At 40.9% G+C, this 22,064-nt stretch overlaps 1 protein-coding gene across 1 annotated transcript in view; it reads left to right on the top strand.

Moving 5' to 3' along the window:
• Nucleotides 1–22,064, top strand: part of LOC115209840 (protein DD3-3) — a 56,870-nt gene that overhangs the window by 20,986 nt on the left and 13,820 nt on the right. Inside the window, exons 2-10 of the mRNA XM_029778410.2 lie at nucleotides 7,127–7,288; nucleotides 8,543–8,620; nucleotides 8,741–8,909; nucleotides 10,135–10,320; nucleotides 11,951–12,137; nucleotides 13,653–13,816; nucleotides 16,334–16,484; nucleotides 18,756–18,860; nucleotides 20,518–20,574. Coding sequence (XP_029634270.1) covers nucleotides 7,133–7,288; nucleotides 8,543–8,620; nucleotides 8,741–8,909; nucleotides 10,135–10,320; nucleotides 11,951–12,137; nucleotides 13,653–13,816; nucleotides 16,334–16,484; nucleotides 18,756–18,860; nucleotides 20,518–20,574 — 1,253 coding nt within the window. The 5' untranslated portion in view covers nucleotides 7,127–7,132. The remainder of the gene's footprint in view (nucleotides 1–7,126; nucleotides 7,289–8,542; nucleotides 8,621–8,740; nucleotides 8,910–10,134; nucleotides 10,321–11,950; nucleotides 12,138–13,652; nucleotides 13,817–16,333; nucleotides 16,485–18,755; nucleotides 18,861–20,517; nucleotides 20,575–22,064) is intronic.

Raw genomic sequence — 22,064 nt, forward strand, 5'->3', positions numbered from 1 at the left:
GTTGTTGTTGTTGTTTAGCCTCGCATTGAACAGTTCCAACCGTGACCAATCATCTATTTACGCGGCACAGCATATCTAGGACTACAGTATCCAATGTGCCTTCCTTTTCTACAACGGCAGACGAGATGTGAGGAAAGGTTGACTCCTGTATCCTGTAGATCGTGCGACCGCGTTGAGGTCACAAATTTTTTATCTGTTTTATCCCATCTGGATGAATCATTGGTGCGTCGAACAAAATGATATGTGACAGTGCTTCCGGCTTTGCCTTCTGAATTCAAAATCTACCAAGATCGACTTTGCCTTTCATCCTTTCCAGGTCGATAAAATAAGTACCATTTGGGCACTGGGATCGCAGTAATCGACTTCCTCACTTCCCCTAAAATTTCAGACCTTCTACCTATGGAAAGAATTGTTGTTTTGCTGTTGTTTTTGTTGCTTAGTAATCCTCCACATCGGTGCTTACCAACCTTTCACTACCGAGGACTCCTTTTATTTAAATGAGTTTTTCCACAGATCTCTCTTAGTATACTTAGCCTTGTGTGTGTGTGTGTATATATATATATATATATATATATTATATATATATACTCTTGTGTCAGGGGAGAGTTACCCTCTTTTGGTTCCTTATAATTTAACACACTCACCGGTAAAATTTCCACTGATTTCCTTCTTTATTTCTCTAAAATTTTCGATGCAAAACTATTGAAAAGGTTGCAAGACGCAGCAATTTTTTTTTAAATAAAGAAGGAAATGAATAGAAATTTTACCGGTGAATTTGTTACATAATAAGGCACAAAAAGAAAATGACTCTCCCCAGACACAACAGAATATGCTTCAACACACAAACTCACATAAAGAATCTTGCAACCAAATCCCAAAACGAATACATACATATATATATTTATTTATGTACATATTTATACATACATATATATATATATATATATTATATATATATATATAATATATATATATATATATATATATATATACTCTTGTGTCAGGGGAGAGTTACCCTCTTTTGGTTCCTTATAATTTAACACACTCACCGGTAAAATTTCCACTGATTTCCTTCTTTATTTCTCTAAAATTTTCGATGCAAAACTATTGAAAAGGTTGCAAGACGCAGCAATTTTTTTTTAAATAAAGAAGGAAATGAATAGAAATTTTACCGGTGAATTTGTTACATAATAAGGCACAAAAAGAAAATGACTCTCCCCAGACACAACAGAATATGCTTCAACACACAAACTCACATAAAGAATCTTGCAAACCAAATCCCAAAACGAAATACATACATATATATATTTATTTATGTACATATTTATACATACATATATATTTATATATGCATACATACATATATATATATATATATATATATATATTATATATATATATATATATACCGGAGTAAACACATAAATGTGAAACAAGGTGGAAAAAAGAGTACTCAAATACCAGGGGTAGAGTAATATGCTTTATTTAAAAGCAGCAGAAAATTCAACAAAACCTGTTACTCGTTCCCGTTCGTCGGACAGTTTTTCTAGCAAAAACTGTCCGACGAACGGGAACGTGAAACTCAGAGTAACACATTTTGTTGAATTTTCTGCTGCTTTTAAATAAAGCATATATATATATATATATACATTGTGGGAAGTACTGTTTCGGCGTGGTCGTGTTCTGGCCTTACCTTCGAAACACGCATTGAGTCGAAACAGGGGCAGCTGAAGAAGGGGAATTTTCCTTGTACTGTTTGTCCTGTACTCTGTTTTTTCGTTGTTGAAAAGAGTCCGTTTCCTTGTTTGATTTTATGTTTTCGTTTCTCGTTGTGTTCTACGTTTATTTGTGGTGTCCTGTACTCATATATATATATATATACATATATATATATATATGCATGTATATATACATATAAATGTAGGTATGTACATTTATGTATGTATGTATGCATATGTTTTATTTATTAAATTGTTGTATATATATGGAATTTTGAATTTAGTTCACGCCCCTCCCTCCCTCAGTACTACCTTCGCGGAGCACAGGCTGGGAATCACTGCTCTACAGTGCAGGGGAGATAACTCGTTGTTCTTTCACAAAGTGATTTTGGAGATATACTTGCATAGCAAGTGACCTGATCTGAGATCGTGTGCTGAAAGAAAAACAACTGCAGCGTGGAAGGTGTTTATAAGCCATTTAAAAAAACACAAAAACCATTAGATTCACTTCAACATTTAAATTTAATTTGTCAAAATATTTTCGTCGATTTGAAGCCATACTGCATAGCACGGAATTTTGTCAGTGAAGAGGTCGCGGTTTCGAAGCGACGAAAATATTTTGACAAATTAAATTTAAATCTTGAAGTGAATCTAACGGTTTTTGTGTGTTTTTTAATGGCTTATAAACAACTTCAACGCTGCAGTTTTTGTTTCAGCACACGACCTCAGATCAGGTCACTTGCTATGCAAGTACATCTCCAAAATTACTTTGTGAAAGAACAGCGAGTTGTAGAGCTGTAGAGCTGTGATCCCCAACCTGTGGTCCGCGGACCCCTGATTGTGAAAGTTGTATCAAACTGCTTTCATCGTGACCGAGCAAACCTATTAAAAACAACAACATTCCAACCCAGATAATTTTGCTGGTTAAATGTACCTTGGATAACACCATCCAATGGACCTTTTGATGACACTCGACTAACAAGTAAGTGGGATTTGGTTGTTATTTCTAGCAGATTAAGAGACTTCGTAGACGCTTCCTCTTTGACATAAATTAATTATTCACCTTTTACTCGTTTCACTCATTAGACTGCGGCCATGCTGGAGGCACTGCATCGAAGTCAAACAACTCGACCCAGTGCTTTATTCTTTTATTCTTTTACCTCTTTCAGTCATTTGACTGTGGCCATGCTGGAGCACCGCCTTTAGTCGAACAAATCGACCCCAGGACTTATCCTATCGGTCTCTTTTGCCGAAACGTAAAGTCATGGGGGCGTAAACACACCAACATCGGTTGTCTCATAGACACATACACACACATATACGACAGGCTTCTTTCAGTTTCCATCTACTAAATTCACTCACAAGGCTTTGGTCGGCCCAAGGCTGTAGTAGAAGACACTTGCCCAAGATGCCACGCAGTGGGACTGAACCCGGAAACATGTGGTTGATAAGCAAGCTACTTACCACAGAGCCACTCCTGCGGCTATATAGTTTAACTCCTGGATTTTTACACCTATTAGACTGGGTTCTTTTTTTTTTTTTTGTGACCGGGAGTTAAACTGTATATTATTTTCTACTCCAGGCAAAGCCCGAAATTTTGGGGGAGTAGAGCATTTGATTAGATCGACTCCAGTACGCAACTGGTACATTTAATTTATCGACCCCGAAAGGATGAAGGGCAAAGTCGACCTCAGCGGAATTTGAACTCAGAACGTAGCGGCAGACGAAATACCTCTTTCTTTACTACCCACAAGGGGCTAAACACAGAGAGGACAAACTAGGACAGACAAACGGATTAAGTCGATTATATTGACCCCAGTGCGTAACTGGTACTTATTTAATCGACCCCGAAAGGATGAAAGGTAAAGTCGACCTCGGCGGAATTTGAACTCAGAACGTAGCGGCAGTCGAAATATCGCTAAGCACTTCGCCTGGCGTGCTAACCATTCTGCCAGCTCGCCGCCTGTAATATTAATGCAAGTATCTCGGAAACAAAACGAACAAAAGGTATAAAGAGTTGCCTCCCCTGGACCATAGTCGCTTTTAGCTTTCGTAACATTGAAACTGGAAGAAAGATTAAATATGAGGCTGACCTGCAAATTAGCGCCCCTCCTTCTTTGTGTCGTCATAATTTTCTGAGAAATGCATACTTTTTAATGAAATTTTGCAGCAGTGTGCTTTCGAGAGTGTAGTTTACAATTTCGTTGATAAAATGTTTTCGCCTTGCCCTGACATGACGTGATAGGGGCAACGGCTGTTTGCTTCATATAAACATTGGCATTCGTTTCTAATGTTCCACGAAAACGTGCCTGGCCATCAGGTAATATTACCTTGCTTACAAACCAGTATGGATTTGGTGACAGGAAGGGATTCTGGCCATAGAACATCTGCCTCAACGAATTCCATCTGACTCATGCAAGCAAGGAAAAGGGGACATTGAAATAAATTGTCTTGCTCAAGGACACAACTTACTGCTTGGAATGGGACTTGAACCCCTGATCTAACCATTGTTAAAATCATCATCATCATCATCACCGTTTAACGTCCGCTTTCCATGCTGGCATGGGTTGGACAGTTTGACTGAAAACGGGTAAGCTGGGGGGGGGCTGCACCAGGTTATGATCTGATTTGGCAAGGTTTCTACGGCTGGATGCTCTTCCTAACGCCAACCATTCCGAGAACGTTGTGGATGCCTTTTACGTACCACCAGCATCAGTGCCATTGACCTGACGCCAGCATCAGCCATGACTACGGTCTCACTTGGCTTGACAGGTCAACACAAGCGCAGTATATCGCCAAGGGCCTTGGTCACAAGTCACTGCTTCCATGAGGCCCAACGCTCGAATGGTACTTTTTGCATGCCATCAGCCACACCTATGATTAACTGGTATGATTAAAGGCGGCGAGCTGGCAGAAACGTTAGCATGCCGGGCGAAATGCTTTGTGGTATTTCGCCCTCCGCTGCGTTCTGAGTTCAAATTCCGCTGAGGTAGACTTTGCCTTTCATCCTTTCGGGGCCGATTAAACAAGTACCAGTTACGCACTGGGGTCGATGTAATCGACTTAATCCGTTTGTCTGTCCTTGTTTGTCCCCTCTGTGTTTAGCCCCTTGTGGGTAGTAAAGAAATAGGTATCAGCCACGTCAACCTTTAAACTAGGACATACAAAAACACACAAGCATTCAGAAATGTGCCACCAGTCAATAACCAGCAATCAAGCGCTGCCATACTCTGAGCGTCTTTCTTCCCTGAGCATGGATAAATTAAAGCTCTGACATCTAGTTACCAACTTGTCAGATATCCATCCACAATATTATCCGCCATCTCTCCAACAAAAAGCTTAGACAACTTTTTGATTTTCATATGTCTAACACTCACGAACATGCTTACAAAATCGAAACACAACACAACACCCATGACTTCTGGAAATATTTCGTCATGCTCAGAATTGTTGAAGCGTGGAATAAACTACCCACATCCTTCAACACTCCCATGCTTCTCAAAGACAGCTGTGTAAAAGAAGTGCCGATCTCTAACTGGGGAGGGAACCTATGGAAGAGGTTGACTCAGGAAGACATGGGACAAAGTGTTGAAGCATGATCTTCAAACGTTGAGCCTCCCTGGGGCAATGACTGGTGACTGAGACCTTTGGCGATGTGCTGTGCTTGAGGGGACCCATCAAGCCAAGTGCTCCCATGCTGGTGACACGTAAAGAACACCTTTTGAATGTTGGGCCTCACAGAGAAAAAGTGGCTGAGTTCCTTTCGAGTGTTGGGCCTCATGGAGGCAAAGTGGCAGATGCTGGTGGCATGTGAAAAGCTTCTTACAAGTGTTGGGCCTCGCGGAGGCAATGACTGAAACCTTTGGCATTATGTTGTACATGAGAAGACCCATCAAACCGAACAAAATTGCAGTTGCGGCAGATACCAGTGTCATGCAAATTGGCACCCATGCCGGTGGCACGTAGAAGCACCCATCACACTCTCGGAGTGGTTGGCATTGGGAAGGGCATTCAGCTTTAGAAAACCATGCCAAATCAGACTAGAGTCTGGTGCAGCCTTCCAGCTTACCACCCCTGGTCAAACTGCCCGAACCGTGCCAACATGGACAACAGACATTAAATGATGGTGATGATGATGATGATGATGGTGATGGTACTGGTGGTGATGATGATGAGGAGGAGGAGGAGGAGGAGGATGGTGATGATGATGGTGATGGTGCTGGTGGTGATGATGATGATGATGAGGAGGAGGAGGAGGAGGAGGATGGTGATGATGATGGTGCTGGTGGTGATGATGATGATGATGAGAGGAGGAGGAGGATGGTGATGATGATGAGGAGGAGGAGGATGGTGGTGATGGTGCTGGTGGTGATGGTGCTGGTGGTGATGATGATGATGATGAGGAGGAGGATGGTGATGATGATGAGGAGGAGGATGGTGGTGATGGTGGTGATGATGAGGATGGTGGTGATGGTGATGATGGTGGTGATGATGATGAGGATGGATACCCCTGATAGCCACCCTCTTGTTTGACCAATTCCTCCACTCTTTATTTTCTGTGCATTATTCTACTTTCCCGTTCACCCACATTTTGGCTCCTTTTCATCATGACTGGTGGAATGGCCCCTGAGCCCTGTACAAAATAAGTCCATTGTATTCTTCACTCCTCCGCTGCCATTCCATCAGTCATGACGACAACAACAAGGGTTCCAGGTAACCCAATCAACAAAACAGCCTGCTCATGAAATCAACTTGCAAGTGGCTGAGTGCTCCACAGACACGCACTCCCTTAGTGTAGTTAGTTCTTGGGGTGGTTCAGTGTGACACAGAGCATGACAAGGCTTACCCTTATGAATTACAGGTACTACAAATGTTTACTCGCTAAGTACTCTGGAGTAACGTGAAATAAAGTGTCTTGCTCAAGGATACAACAGGCAAGTGAGAATTGAACTTGTGACCTAAGGATTATGTTATGATGTGGTGTTTTTCAGTTATAATGTGTGGTTACCACTGCTATGACTGTAGCTGTTGCGTCCACTCTAGTAGTCACAATATTTTCTTGGTACCATGTAAAGTGTATCTCTTCTATGCTGGAATGGTAACACACAGCTTTGTCTAACCCTAACCCTACCACCGATAGCTCTGCAAGACTTCAACTTTGAACCGTCCACCTTGACTGTGACTCGAACTCAACTATAACACATAACTGACACTTAACTCCAACTGAGAACTACAACAACTGACACATGACTCCCTCTACTGGCTGATGTCGTCTCACTTCATAGTGGCTGGTTCATACCACATGTCCCTTGGGAGGGGTGTACCATTTCCTCTACAACAGATTATAAGCTGTTCATGATTGTTGAGACAAATTCGTTTATATGATTAATTTGTTATCTTTTAATTAGAGAAAGATGTCGTTAAAGTGTGCAATTTCCTGCCTGCTGTTGTTTGCCATCATCACAGCAGTGAACTCTGACATTTTCTGTCAAAGTCCCCGTGGTTCCAATAACAGACTCAATGAAAAATCAGCCCAACGCAAAGAAGCAAACCGTTTGTTTGACTCTCAGGTAAAAACACCTTTCCTCTTCAGTTCACTTCTGCTCTTCTTTTGCTTTCTTTTGTTGTTTTTATTATTATTATTATTTTAGGTGATCCTGATGCTGCAAAAAAACAAAACAGTATACAGCAATCCCTCACTATATCACAGTTCACCTATCACAGTTCACCTATCAGGGTTCACCTATCAGGGTTCACCTATCACAGTTCACTTATTAGGGTTCACCTATCACAGTTCATCTATCGGGGTTCACCTATTGCTGTTCACCTGTTGCGGTCCACCTATTGCAGTTCACCTATTGCAGTTCACCTATTGCAGTTCACCTATCACAGTTCACCTATCACAGTTCACCTATCACAGTTCACCTATCACAGTTCACCTATCACAGTTCACCTATTACAGTTCACCTATCACAGTTCACCTATCACAGTTCACCTATCATGGTCAACATCTTGCAGTTCACCTATCATGGTTCACATCTTGCGGTTCACCTATCATGGTTCACCTATCGCGGTTCACTTATTGCAGTTATTATTATTTAAGCTTGTCTCGATTCCTCCGTGGTGTTGTTTTGCATTTATAATAAAATAAATATATACAAATTATAAAAAGAATAGAAAAAATATACAGTTCAGTACTGTTCCTGCTTCGCAGATTTTCACGTATTGCAGGGGGTTTTGGAACGTAAAACCCGCAATAGTCGAGGGTTAACTGTACTGGGATATTTTGGCGCAGGCATGGCTGTGTGGTAAGAAGCTTGCTTCCCAACCACATGGTTTCAGTTCCAGTCCCACTGCATGGCACCTTGGGCAAATGTCTTCTACTATGACCTTGGGCTGACCAAAGCCTTGTGAGTGGATTTGGTGGACGGAAACTGAAAGAAGCCCATCATATATATAGTTATATATATATATATATATAATGTATATATGTATTTGTGTGCCTGTATTTGTCGATGCCAGGTCTGACTGACTGCCCCACTCTCCTTGTTTCGGCGGCATGTAAAAAGCACTATCTGAACGTGATCGATGCCAGGCTGGTTCCTGTGCAGGTGGCACATAAAAAGCATCCACTACACTCTTGGAGTGGCTGGCATTAGGAAGGGTATCCAGCTGTAGAAACCTTGCCAGATCAGACTGGAGCCTGGTGCAGCCTTCTGGCTCTCCAAACCTCAGTCAAACTGTCCAACCCATGCCAGCATGGGAAATTGATGTTAAATGATGATGATGATGATGATGATAGATATTTTGGTTTTTCTCTTCAGAACAACAACAAAGGTGGTTACAATGTTGGTGATGCTACAGACGCAGCAGCAAAGAAGGTCGAAGATCAATACCAAATGGTGAGCAGAACTTAACAAGTTTTTATCTCATTATTTTTTTTTTATGCTAAACTCATTTAGGAAACAAAATGAGAAGCCCTTTCTTATTTGGTGATCCTTCTCCATTTCTTGTTGTTTCAGAAATACTTCCAGAGTGCTTCCATATCAAGGAAAGATCCAAAGAAGGGCAATACCTTTCTGAAACTGGAATGGGTCAACCAGCATGGTTGTGGCGTAGATGATGAGAAGGACCCAAACAAGAAGCGGTGCAATATAATCTTGCAGTACATGTGTCAGAAAATGAACCCTGGTCAGTTGTTTCTTAGTAATAAAAATAAGGCCTGTAAATTTGGGTGGGGGCGATGGGGAAAGTTGACCCCATATGAATAATTTTATGTTAGAGTGAATGAATTAGTAGCTTAAAACATGAACTTGTATATCGACATGGATGAGTTAGTATCATACTCATCCTCCTCACCATCCTCATCGTTTAACGTCTGCTTTCCATGCTAGCATGGGTTGGACGATTTGACTGAGGGCTGGCGAACCAGATGGCTGCACCAGGCTCCAGTCTTGATCTGGCAGAGTTTCTACAGCTGGATGCCCTTCCTAACGCCATATAAAACTTGTATTCCGTTTCATATTTGTTATTTCTGAATCATAGTTAGTTGGAGGAGAAAAAAATAGTTGGAGGAACAAAAGTAAGTCTTAAACTATAAACAGGGATAATATAGAAAGGTTAGCAATTATTGATATGAAAGCCTTTAGCTATGAAATTACAGATGATGTAAAAAGAGCCTAACATTCTGTTAAGTGAGCAGAATTATAAATGAGATTCTTCTTACAGATATGTTGCAGATATAACTGTCTCCTCTTCAGATAAACTGCAACCTAATTTCCCAGCTACATCATCATCATAATCCTCATTATCATCGTTTAATGTCCGCTTTCCATGCTAGCATGGGTTGGACGATTTGACTGAGGGCTGGCAAATCAGATGGCTGCACCAGTCTCCTATCTTGATCTAGCAGAGTTTCTACAGCTGGATGCACTTCCTAATGCCAACCACTCCGAGAGTGTAGTGAGTGCTTTTACATGCCACCGGCATGGGGCCTGTCAGGTGGCACTGGCACCGACCTTGCTCGAATCTTTTACACATGCCACTGACACGGGTGCCAGTAAGGTGATGCTGGTAACGATCCTGCTCGAATGGTGCCCTTTTACATGCCACCGGCACAAAGCCAGTTACCCGCTCTGGCAACGATCACGCTCAGATGGTGCTCTTGGCACCCTACTAGCATGGGGCACAAGTGCCAGTAAGGCGACACTGGTAATGATCACACTCGAATGGTGCCTTTTATGTGCCACTGGCACGGAAGCCAATTAGCTGCTCTGTCAACGATCACACTCGTATGGTGCTCGTGCCCGTCATCGAATTTCACTTTGATTTTGATTTTGATTTATTATTTTTATTATTATTATTATTATTATTATCAATATTAATTAACGATTACTCAACAATAATTATATTACAGACGATAAGCTTGACGTATTGAGAGATGGAGTGAACACTAATAAACAAAATTTCAATGAGAAAAACGTAAATCCCAAGACTCGTAAGGAGAGTCATAAAATTAAGGGTAAAGCTGTTAAAGCAGATTCTGGCCTTCACGAGACCTGGGATTGGTATCACAAATGTTATCAACGTGAACGAAATAATGGTAAGTTTTGGTAGTTCGCTATTTTCTGCTAAGATCTTTAAATAATTTATTTTTACAACTAGGTAAGCAAAGTCACTAAAAGTTAAATGCCTTTAGAAGGATTAGAACTCACCAGTGAGAATATATGAACTGTTGATATTTCAAACACCTTAACAACTCAACCATCTGAATTCTCTAGATTTCTTTCCTTAATCTCTCTCTATATAAAGCTGAAGTTGTGTGTGTGTCTGGCAGGTTTGGTAGCCTTCAACTAACACTATCTCCTCCGAGACCCTGCAGCACAAGTTGACCAAAATTGAGAGTATGATAGAAGAAGGCTTGCTCTTCATTCCATAAAAGATAAAATTCAAATCAGACCATGTTAACACCAAAATTTAATTACATCAAAAAGGTGCTTTTTTTCTATGAAAATCCCTATTTTTTACGATTTTTTTACTGGTGTGTCGCCATTTTTCAGTGTATTTCAACTAGAAAAATGTTCACTTAAAGAGAATAACAAGCTACATAATGTGAAATTTTTACTTTTCAAAAATTCCAAATCTAAAGGGTCGAAACAAACCCGAGCAACGCCAGGCGATACTGCTAGTACATGATAAAACTAGCAGAATCTATGGAAATTCTGTTTTACAAATATTCTTATTGCAAAACCTCAGGGGAAATGCATTTATCATTCCCATAAATCAGTGCAGCAACAATGTCTTGCTCCAACATCATCATCATCCTCATCATCATCCTCATCATTATCATTTAATGTCCGTTTTCCATGCTGGCAAGTTTCTTATCACACAGCCATGCCTACACCTATATATTTACAGCCCTTCATAATGTTTGATTAATCTAAAGATTTTTGGTTAAGTTTTCAATTTCATTGAGGGTGCATATCATACTGGGGGTTAGGCTGTTGCATTGACAGTCTCAAGATTAGGGTTTCAGTTCCCAGACCAGACAGTGTGTTGTCTCCCTGATCAAAAGATGTATCCCATGGCTCTTTCACTCCACTCAGTTGCAGATGAGTGATGCTGCAATGGATCAGCATCCAGTTCAGTGGGGAATATTATGATCCCAATCACTTATACAGCTTGGAAATTCGGTACCTGGTGCTGTGAGTCCTAGGATGCAAGGTTGTAATTTTCCAGGGTCTCATCCTCATGACCACCACCATCATCATCGTCGTCGTCGTCGTCGTCATCATTTAACATCCATTTTCCATGCTGGCATGGGTTGGATGGTTTGACAGGAGCTGGCGAGGCCAGAGAGCAGCACCAGGCTCCATTATCTGTTTTGGCAAGGTTTTTATGGTCGGTTGCCCTTCCTAATGCTGACCACTTTACAGAGTGTGCTGGGTGCTTTTTGTGTGGCACTGACACACCTGCTTTTGACATGGGACAGCTACCAGCTCTTTGACACCAGCACCAATGCTTTTTATGTTTTCCCTTTCTCTCAATTTCATTCCATAGTTAAGTTTGTTTAATGCATTACACTCAATCCTGTTTTGTTATATTAAAGATTTTTAATTCATCTTCAACTGTATTCCCCTATCCCACCCCAGCCCCACACACGTTACCTTTAATTACATTTGAGATGATCACCTTTATAATATTTCTTTCTTTATTATCTCAACACTTTTCAGGTTTATTTGCTGCTGACCAAAACTTGAATGATAAAAATGGTTATAAGCGAGCCACTCAAACCCGCCAGAACAATGGTGGGGGCAGAAGTGGTTATGAATGCCCAGAGGAGAGAGATTATTATCCTTACTGGCACCCAACCCCGTGGCTTGATATTGCTGTCTTTTCTCAAAAATCTGAAGATTGTCAGTAAGTGATGTTCATTCACTTGTTATTTGCAGGTTCATGTATGACTGACGGGTCAAAAAGTTTGCTTTACAACTACTAGCCACACCACCAGAATAACCGCCAAATGCAGATGTCTCACGGGATGGAGCTTATGAGTTTTCACCACAAGAAAACCAGTAATTATACTGATTCTATGGAAAGCTGTAATTCTCAGCAGATTAGATTACTGGCCACCGCTTTCGTCTCCAAGCTCATCTTGTCTCGTACAAGAGATTGAAGGGTTACAAGGAACATTAATGAGTAAAATAACTTTGGTTAAAAGCCTCGATTCCTGGGAATGTCTGAAAGCTCTGTGTCTCTGAGTCTCTGCATCCTTCCATACTTGTTTGGTGTTGCTGAAGAAATAGAAAACCGAAAAGTGGTTTTTAATTTTGTATCAAATATGTGTAACATGAACTGAAATTATATGAGGTCTGTTCAAATTGTATCAAGGCGGCTACTGTAAAAAGAAAACTACAACAATATCAATTCCCCTTCAAAATTGTTCCCTTCTGAAGCTGCACACTTTATCTCCCATCGTTTCCTTTGTTGGAAGCATTCCTGGAACTCTTGTTTTGGGATAATGAGCAGCTGCCTTGTCACATTCCGTTGGATTTCCTCAGCATCTTGAAGCCTTGGTTAAGTCTTACACTGTGAAGACTGAGCCTTGACTTCAGGATAATCACCAGAGACCCTTAATTCATGACCTGTTATGACTGTTTTTAAAAAAGGTTTTGTCTTCCTCAACACAGTCAAGGAGATCCTGCACAGCTGAAACTTAATCCTCTCTTTGAGGTGGCCACACTCTACACACTTTACTTCAAAGCACGTCTATAAACAATGGAAGTGAGTGAGAATGTTATAACTTGGTGTGCATGAGTGAAGGAGTTTACGGTCAAACTGTACCAGGTGGCTTCCCTTTGCATACTTTAGCTCTGTTCCCATAGCAACAGTCCCAGTGCATTTTGATCAGACCTCATTGTAATTATTGTCAAAGGATATGAACTATACTTTCTACAACAACAGCATTGCTATAAAGAAAATCAGTCTCAGTCAATGAATTTATACATCTCACCAAAAGAATGAAGACAGGTTCCGTGTCAGTGGAATGCCAATCACCCTTTGCTCCTTATTTTTGTTTCTCTCTCTCTCTCATTATCTTCCCCTCGTTTGTACATATAATGTAACTAGCTGTCAGGTGTGCAATTCTGTTTTAGGGCAGGACTCACCAAACTACGGCCCACAGGTCATGATCTGTTATGTTCTTAAAAAGGTGACCCTGTGCAGCTGAAGCCCAGTCTTCTACAAACTCTATTTCCAAGCATTGCTAGAAAGAACAGAAGCGTGTGAGAACATCTTTTATTTAGTGTACACGCAACACTGAGTTCAGGATCAATTTGTGAGAAGTGGCTTCACTTTGCATATTTTAGCTCTGTTACCATAGCAATAGTGCTGATACTTTTTTGATAAGATCTTGTATTTGGATTATGTTTGCAGAAATTACCGTGATAAGAGCTTCAATCAGCATAATTATGGAGAATGTGTAGAGTTTTACCCAGATAAGACAAGAAAATGTGCGTCAAGATATAACAATAAAGCAGCGTGTGAGAGTAACAAGAAGACTTGGGTTGAGTTTTCTAGTTACCTTGAGAAAGCACCAGGTAAGTAGATATGATTGATGCCATTTACCTGTGTCTTCTGCTCATTTCTGTTGCTGCCTGTTAAATATACATGGACACCAATATACATAGGTGCAGGAGTGGCTGTGTGGTAAGTAGCTTGCTTACCAACCACATGGTTCCGGGTTCAGTCCGACTGTGTGGCACCTTGGGCAAATGTCTTCTACTATAGCCTTGGGCCAACCAATGCCTTGTGAGTGGATTTGGTAGACGGAAACTGAAAGAAGCCCATCATATATATGTGACCTCGTGTGTCCCGTTGGCGATTTTTTTTTCCTCCGTCTTCCCTTCTCTGGATCTTTCCTTCTCCTATGTTTCCGACGAAGAGCTCCGCTCGAAACGTTAAACCCTCCTTCTTTCCTTCTTTTCCAAGCGTCCAATAATACCATATTTGTTCCACGTCCTCGCATTGTTGTGTTTTTTTTGTGTTTTCTTGTTTGGATTAACTCTCTATATATATATGATGATGATGATGATATATGTGTGTGTGTGTGTGTGTGTTTTTATTTGTAAGCCTCATCACTTGACAACCTTTGCTGGAGTGTTTATGTTCCTGTAATTTAGCAGCTTTGCAAAAGAGACCTCTGGAATAATTACTAGGCTTACAAAGAATAATTCCTGGGGTCAATTCCCTCGACTAACACCCTTTAAGATGGTGCTCCAGCATGGCTGCAGTCAAATGACTGAAACAAGTAAAAGAATAAAAAAATATGAATTGATATACAATGATCCCTATGTTACTTCGCGGATCAACTATCACAGATTCACGACTTTGTGGATTTTAAAAATATATATATATGAACTCCTAAAATTTGTTATTAATAGACTACTGTAATGGGTGGATTGTTAACAGTACAGGGAGGGTTTTAAAAGTCCAAATACACGTTAAATAAATACTGTAAATATGGTGTCCCTACTTTGAGGAAATTCAGTTATCGCAGCCAGCCTCGGAACCAATCTACCGCGATAAACGAAGGATCACTGTAATTAATTCCTTGCTGTACAACTACTATGACATCTCTCTATAACCACTATGCCATGCCTCTACAATCATTACAACAAACCTCTATGACAAACCTCTTTTATGACATGTTTCCAGCTATAATTATGACGCATCTCTACTCTCACTATGACATGCTTCTACAATCGCTATGACATATCTTGTTTGATTCTATGACTTTATCTTTATAGCTGCCTTGTCATAAAATAACTTTATTCTTAGGGCAATGGGCTTGCAGAAATGTTAGCACACCAGGCAAAATGCTTAGCGGTATTTCGTCTATCATTATGTTCTGAGTTCAAATTCCATCAAGGTCAACTTTGCCTTTCTTCCTTTCGGGTCGATAAATTAAGTACCAGTTTCATACTGGGGTCAATCTAATCGATTGGCCCTGCTCCCTAAAAATTTGGGGCCTTGTACCAGGAGTAGAAAGAATACGACTTTATTCTTAGAGTGACGAGCTGGCAGAATCGTTAAGCACGCCAGGTGAAATGATTAGCAATATTTCATCTGCCGTTATGTTCTGAGTTCAAATTCTGCCGAGGTCAACTTTGCCTTTCATCCTTTCGGGGTCGATTAAATAAGTACCAGTACTGGAGACGATGCAATAGACTTAATCCCTTTGTCTGTCCTTTTTGTCCCCTGTATGTTTAGTGCCCCGTGGGCAATAAAGAAATAAATATAACAAGGCAAGTGAGAATCAAATCAAATCAAAATCGATGAACATCAATGGAATTTGTATCTTTGTGGTACCAGTGCCGGTGGCACATAAGAAAACCATCCGAACATGGCCATAGCCAGTACCACATTGACTGGCCTCCGTGCTGTGGGCACGTAACAAACACCATCTGATCGTGGCCGTGCCAGCCTCGCCTCGCCTCCGTGCCGGTGGCATGTAAAAAACACCATCCGAGCGTGGCCGTTCGCCAGCCTCATCTGGCACCTGTGTCGGTGGCACATAAAAAGCACCCACTACACTCACGGAGTGGTTGGCGTTAGGAAGGGCATCCAGCTGTAGAAACACAGCCAGATCTGACTGGGCCTGGTGCAGCCTCCTGGCTTCCCAGACCCCAGTTGAACCGTCCAACCCATGCCAGCATGGAAAACGGACGCTAAATGATGATGATGATGATGTTCTTGAGCTGGGTCATAACCTCCATACTAGCCTCTCCGTGCTCACTCAATTCAGCATCTTCTTAGCATTCTACATTGTCAACAAGAATCCTTCAGTCCACCACCACCACCACCACCACTAACACCCCCAACACCACCTACATTACCCCCTATCCCCACTGCCAACATCACCACCAACACCACCCACCACCACCACCGTTACCACAACACCATCAACACTAACATCACCACCATCACCGCCAACACCATCAACACTAACATCACCACCATCACGAACACCACCACCACCACCACTGCCACCACCTTATTCATTATTCAAATTAATGAATAATTCCAGAGTCCTAATCTACCAAATTTTCTTCCAGAATATAAAACTGCTGAAGAATGCAAGAAGGCCAAATCAAAAGTCAATGTAGAACATGTGTGGGGCCTTCCTTGGGACACCAAAAATATCAGCCACAAAGAATGTTTGGTGCGTGCAGATGTTCCCGTATGTCAGAAAGCTGCTTATTCTAGGTAAGTTCTGAATAAAGAATTATGTTTTTTCTTATTTATTATTTTACATAGGTGCAGGGGTTGGACAAAATAATGGAAACCCCTTAAAATTTCAAACAAATTAATTTTAATATAGGGTGGAACTGCCTTTGGCAGTAATTACAGCTTGAATTCTACAAGGTATGGACTCGTACAAAGTTTGAATTGTTTCCAAAGGAATTTTTGTCCATTCTTCAGTTAAAACAGTCTCCAGTTCTTGTAGTGATGATGGTGGAGGATATTGACTCTTTACTCGTTTTTCTGAAATGCACCATAAATATTCAATAATATCGAGATGTGGGGACTGTGGTGGCCAGATAAGATGTTCAACTTCACTAGAATGTTTCTCGTGCCATTCAGTAATGACTTTAGCTGTGTGAATTGGTGCATGATCATCCTGAAGATTGCGTTTCCCTCCGGAAACAGTTCTGCAGCCATAGGATGAATTTGATCAGATAAAATGCTTAAATAGTCTTGACTATTAATTCTGCTATGAAGGGAAACCATTGGGCCTGCAGATTTCAAGATATAGTCCCCCAGATCATCACAGATCCTCCTTCATGGAAGAAGGCAGTCTGGGTCAAATACTTCTTTTGGCTGTCTCCACATGTATACTCGGCTGGTGGTCAAAAATAAGGTAAAGGATGACTCGTCCAAAAAAAAATAGCATTCTTCCACTGCTCTAGGGACCAATTCTGTAGGTTTTTACTCCACTCTGAATGCTTTGCAATGTTTGTTTTTGAAAGTAATGGTTTTTTGGTCATTTCTTTCAAGACAATACTTCTTGATACACCAAACATTTCGGCTGTTTCCGTTACGCTAATGCCTGCCATACGAGCACCAACAATTTTTACCTCTTTGAAAGTCTGATTGATCTGTCATTTTAATGAATTTTAATTACCTTTTTGTGATGATATCTGAAAAAAAAACAGTAATTTTAGCAAAACATATTAAGCAATGCTAATAATAAATCAAAAAAACAAAAATAAACAAGCTTTTGATGGTTTTATAGATATTTCAAAATTATGATGCTGTGTGTTCCCATTATTTTGCCCAAACCCTGTATCTTTAGAAGACAGGAAAATGTGGCCAGCTAAAGAGAATTGAACCCTGTACCTCTCAAATTCCTGATGAGTACTTTGTACCATTAAGTTGAGCAAACCCTGACAGCAAATACTGTCTTTTATAACACTAAACAATAGCTGTTGGAATGTGAGAACATTTTTTATAAACAAACTTAAAAATGCTGAGTGAGTATTTTACAGAAAATGAAGTAAATCTTGAATGCAGAATATCTGTGAAAACTGCTCAGGTGATCAGGTAAAAACCTTCAGAAGATGGGAAAAAGTGGCCAGCAAGCGCTACAGAGAATCGAACCCTGTACCTCTCAATCCTCTGTAGTGGCTTGCTGACTGATTTTATTTTTTTCATCTCCTAAGGTATTTACAGATCTAAATTGTTTCCACAGGTATTCTGCATTTGAAATTTCCTATATTGTCAGTAAAATACTAAAACAGTTATATCTTATCCTTTTCTACTCTAAGCACAAGGCCCAAAATTTGCGGGGAGGGGGCCAGTCGATTAGATCAACCCCAGTAAGCAACTGGTACTTAATTTATCGACTCCGAAAGGATAAAAGGCAAAGTTGACTTCGGCAAAATTTGAACTCAGAACATAAAGAGAGACGAAATATCGCTAAGCATTTCACCCAGTGTGCTAATGTTTCTGCCAGCTTGCTGCCTTGACAGTTTTATCTTAACATGCCCAAACATTTCATTAAAAATCTTTAATTGATCATTATTAAAGTGTTTATATATATATATATATATATAACAGATAAGTGGTACAACATGGCACCAAATGTTTACTGGAAAATAGCAATCAATACAAATACAACGCTATTGTATGGCTTCACTGCGTATTTACTAGCAAAGACGTGTGTGTGCAACAAACCTGAAAAATTTGTCATACCTCCAGGAAGAACATTTGATAAACGGACAACCCAGAATCGGATAATGCAGGACTGGTTTCTGACTCTTCAAATACGTTTGACAACGTAAATTTGATCAGTCTTCATCAGCTGCATTTACCTAGACAATATTTCAAATGTTGCCGCATCAATGCCATTATACTCACCTGAACGCCTAGTCTTTAAGTAATTTATTTTATTTCCTTATGTCACAGAATTTGAAGAATTCCATGAAATTTAATTGCTTCATCCTGCGTAAACAATTTCTTCCATTTCTTACACAGAACAAACCATTTGGGTAATGGACTCTCAGGAACAATGAATTCCTTTATGTGGAAACTTCCTTATTTTCCGTCTGGTAATGAAAAGCGCTGCGTCTTCAGAATCAGGTAAGTTGTTTCCACGTATGTTCTTCTTCTTCATCATCATCACTTAACATCTGTTTTCCATGCTGGCATGGGCTGGACAGTTTGACAGGAACTGGCAAGCCAGAGAGCTACACCAGTCCTCAGATGTCTGTTGTGGAATGGTTTCTACAGTTTCGTGCCCTTCCCTAACACCAACCACTTTACAGAGTATATAGGGATGCTTTTTCCATGGCACCAGCAGCAGTGACATCACTAAGGAACTTGCAAGACATGACAAAATCCCTTCAACTGGGGTGGGCCAGGGAGTATTATGAAGGCAGGTGGCTTGGTGCCAGTTGATGAGAGAGATTAAAAGAATAATGGAGAGATAGAGAGAGGTGCCTTGCTCTAGAAGAGATACGAGGATACCCCATTTGAAGAAAAAGGTAGAGAAAGAGAGAGATGAAGAGAATGAGAGATCATCATCATCATCATCATCATCATCTTCATTTAATGTGCATTGTCCATGCTGGCATGGGTTGGATGGTTTGACTGGGTTGGTAAGCTGGAAATCTGCGCCAGACTCCAGTCTGATTTGGCATAGTTTACTACGGCTGGATGCCCTTCCTAATGCCAACCACTCTGAGAGTGTAATGGGTGCTTTTACATGCCACTGGTACGAGTGCCATTTGCATGACACCAGGGTGTGTTTATGTGCCACTGGCACGGGTGCCAATTTGTGTGACACCAGTATCTGCCGCAACTGTGGTTTTGCTCAGCTTGAAGGGTCTTCTTCTCAAGCATGACGTAACGCCAAAGGCCCTGGTCATTGCTTCCATGAGGCCCAACACTAGAAAGGGTCTTTTCCTATGCCACTGGCACAGGTGCCAATTACATGGCACCAGCATCAGCCACGACTATGATTTCACTTGACTTGATGGGTCTTCTAAAGCACAGCATATTACCAAAAGGTCTCGGTCACTAGTCATTGCCTCCGTGAGATGGTGATGGACATACCCTCAAGGTACAGTGGGGTGGGGTGAATATAGGTGAAGTGATAGAGAGGATTGGACTGGGTGAGGGGTCAGCAGAGACAGAGAGGAAAGTTTCATAAGAATGTGAGGAGAGATATATACACCATATGCCTTTTCTTAACCTTTTTGTTACCAACTCGGCTGAAACCACCTCTGGCTCTGAAGTACAAATATCTTGTTTTCAAAAGTTCTGAATTAAAATCTTCCACCAAACCTTAGTCACAATTTATGTTCCTAACACTAGCTTAGTGATAACAAAGTTATTTTACTAAATGTTTTATTTTATTTAAAATTAATTGAAAGAAATACAGAGCATCTCAACAGAAATATGGTGAAAAAATGGGTTAACAAATGATTAATTTAAACCTTTTGATACCAATCCAGCTGGAACCACCTCTGGCTCTGAAGTACAAATGTCTTATTTTCATAAGTTTGGAATTAAAATCTTCCACCAAACCTTAGTCACAATTTATGTTCCTAACACTAGTTGAATGATAACTAAGTTATTTTACTAAATTCTTTATTATATTTAGAATCAATTAAAAGAAACACAGAACATCTCAAAATAAATACAGTAACGAAAGGGTTAATTAATATCAAAACAGTAAAAATTACATTAAATCAAATAAGAGAATTAATGTTGTGAGATATATTTTGTTTTGCAGATACAACATCAGTACGGATGACTATGACCCTGCCACGACAACAGCTGCACAAAATGGGTAAGTAAAGAATTAGCTGAGAATTCCTTATTGATTTACAAAATCATTCTTGACAATAACACAGTGGCACTCCATAGGTTACAACGACAAGGGTTCCGGTTGGTCCCATCAACAGAACAGCTTGCTTGGGAAATAAACATGCAAGTGGCTGAGCACTCCACAGCAAACGCATACCCTTAGCAAAGTTTTCAGAGAGATTCTCTGTGACACAGAATAGAAGAAGGCCGGCCCTTTGAAATACAGGTACAACTCAACTTTGCCAGTTGAGTGAACTGCAGTAACAGTGGAGGCACAATGGCCCAATGGTTAGGGCAGCGGACTAGCGGTCGGAGGATTGTGGTTTCGATTTCGGGCGTTGTGTGTGTTTATTGAGCGAAAACACCTAAAGCTCCATGAGACTCTGCCAGGGGGGGGAGAGGCGATCCCCGTTGTACTCTTTCGCCCCACCTTTCTCTCTCTTTCTTCCTGTTTCTTGTCTCCGACTTCCTACGCAACATCTGATAGCCTGAATGTGCATTCAGGCATCCATCGATGCTCTCGGTGTTGGGGGTTGACCTGCTTTCTCTTCTGCGGGTCTTACGAATAGCAAAGGACCACGTTTCGGACTTCTCCCACTGGGACGAAGACCGTTTGCTCAACAGCAACAGCACAACAACTGCAGCAACATGAAATAAAGTGTCTTGCTCAAGGACACAACACACCACCAGGAATCAAACTCATGACCTTACAATCGTGAATCAAATACCCTAACCACTGAACCACCGTGCCTTCACACGATGATGATATAAGACAATTAGGGACAGTATTAAGTACTGATTGTTTGATAAGGCGATGGTTAGTAGAATTATTTCTACTCTAGGCACAAAGCCTTGAAAATTTTAGTGGGAAGGGGGCTAGTTGATTACATCGACCCCAGTGTTTCACAAGTACTTATTTCATCGACCCCGAAAGGATATACGGCAAAGTCTACCTTGGCAGAATTTGAACCCAAAATGTAGCGGCAGGTGAAATACCTATTTCTTTACAACCCACAAGGAGCTAAACACAGAGAGGACAAACAAGGACAGACAAACGGATTTAAGTCAATTACATCGACCCCAGTGCATAACTGGTACTTACTTAATCGACCCCGAAAGGATGAAAGGCAAAGTTGACCTTGGCGGAATTTGAACTCAGAACGTAGTGGCAGGCAAAATACCACTAAGCATTTTGTCCACCGTGCTAACCATTCTGCCAGCTCATCGCCTTCAAAAATAATAATAACAATAAAAAAAAACACGTTTTGAGCAAGGCCATTGCCAGCCCCACGTGACTGGCCCTCGTGCCGGTGGCACGCAAAAGCACACACTACACTCTCGGAGTGGTTCATGGCATCCAGCTGTAGAAACTCTGCCAGATCGGATTGGAGCCTGGTGCAGCCATCTGGTTCGCCAGCCCTCAGTCAAATCGTCCAACCCATGCCAGCATGGAAAAGGGACATTAAATGATGA

The sequence above is a fragment of the Octopus sinensis genome, linkage group LG1 (assembly GCF_006345805.1).
Source record: "Octopus sinensis linkage group LG1, ASM634580v1, whole genome shotgun sequence".
Lineage (NCBI taxonomy): Eukaryota > Metazoa > Mollusca > Cephalopoda > Octopoda > Octopodidae > Octopus > Octopus sinensis.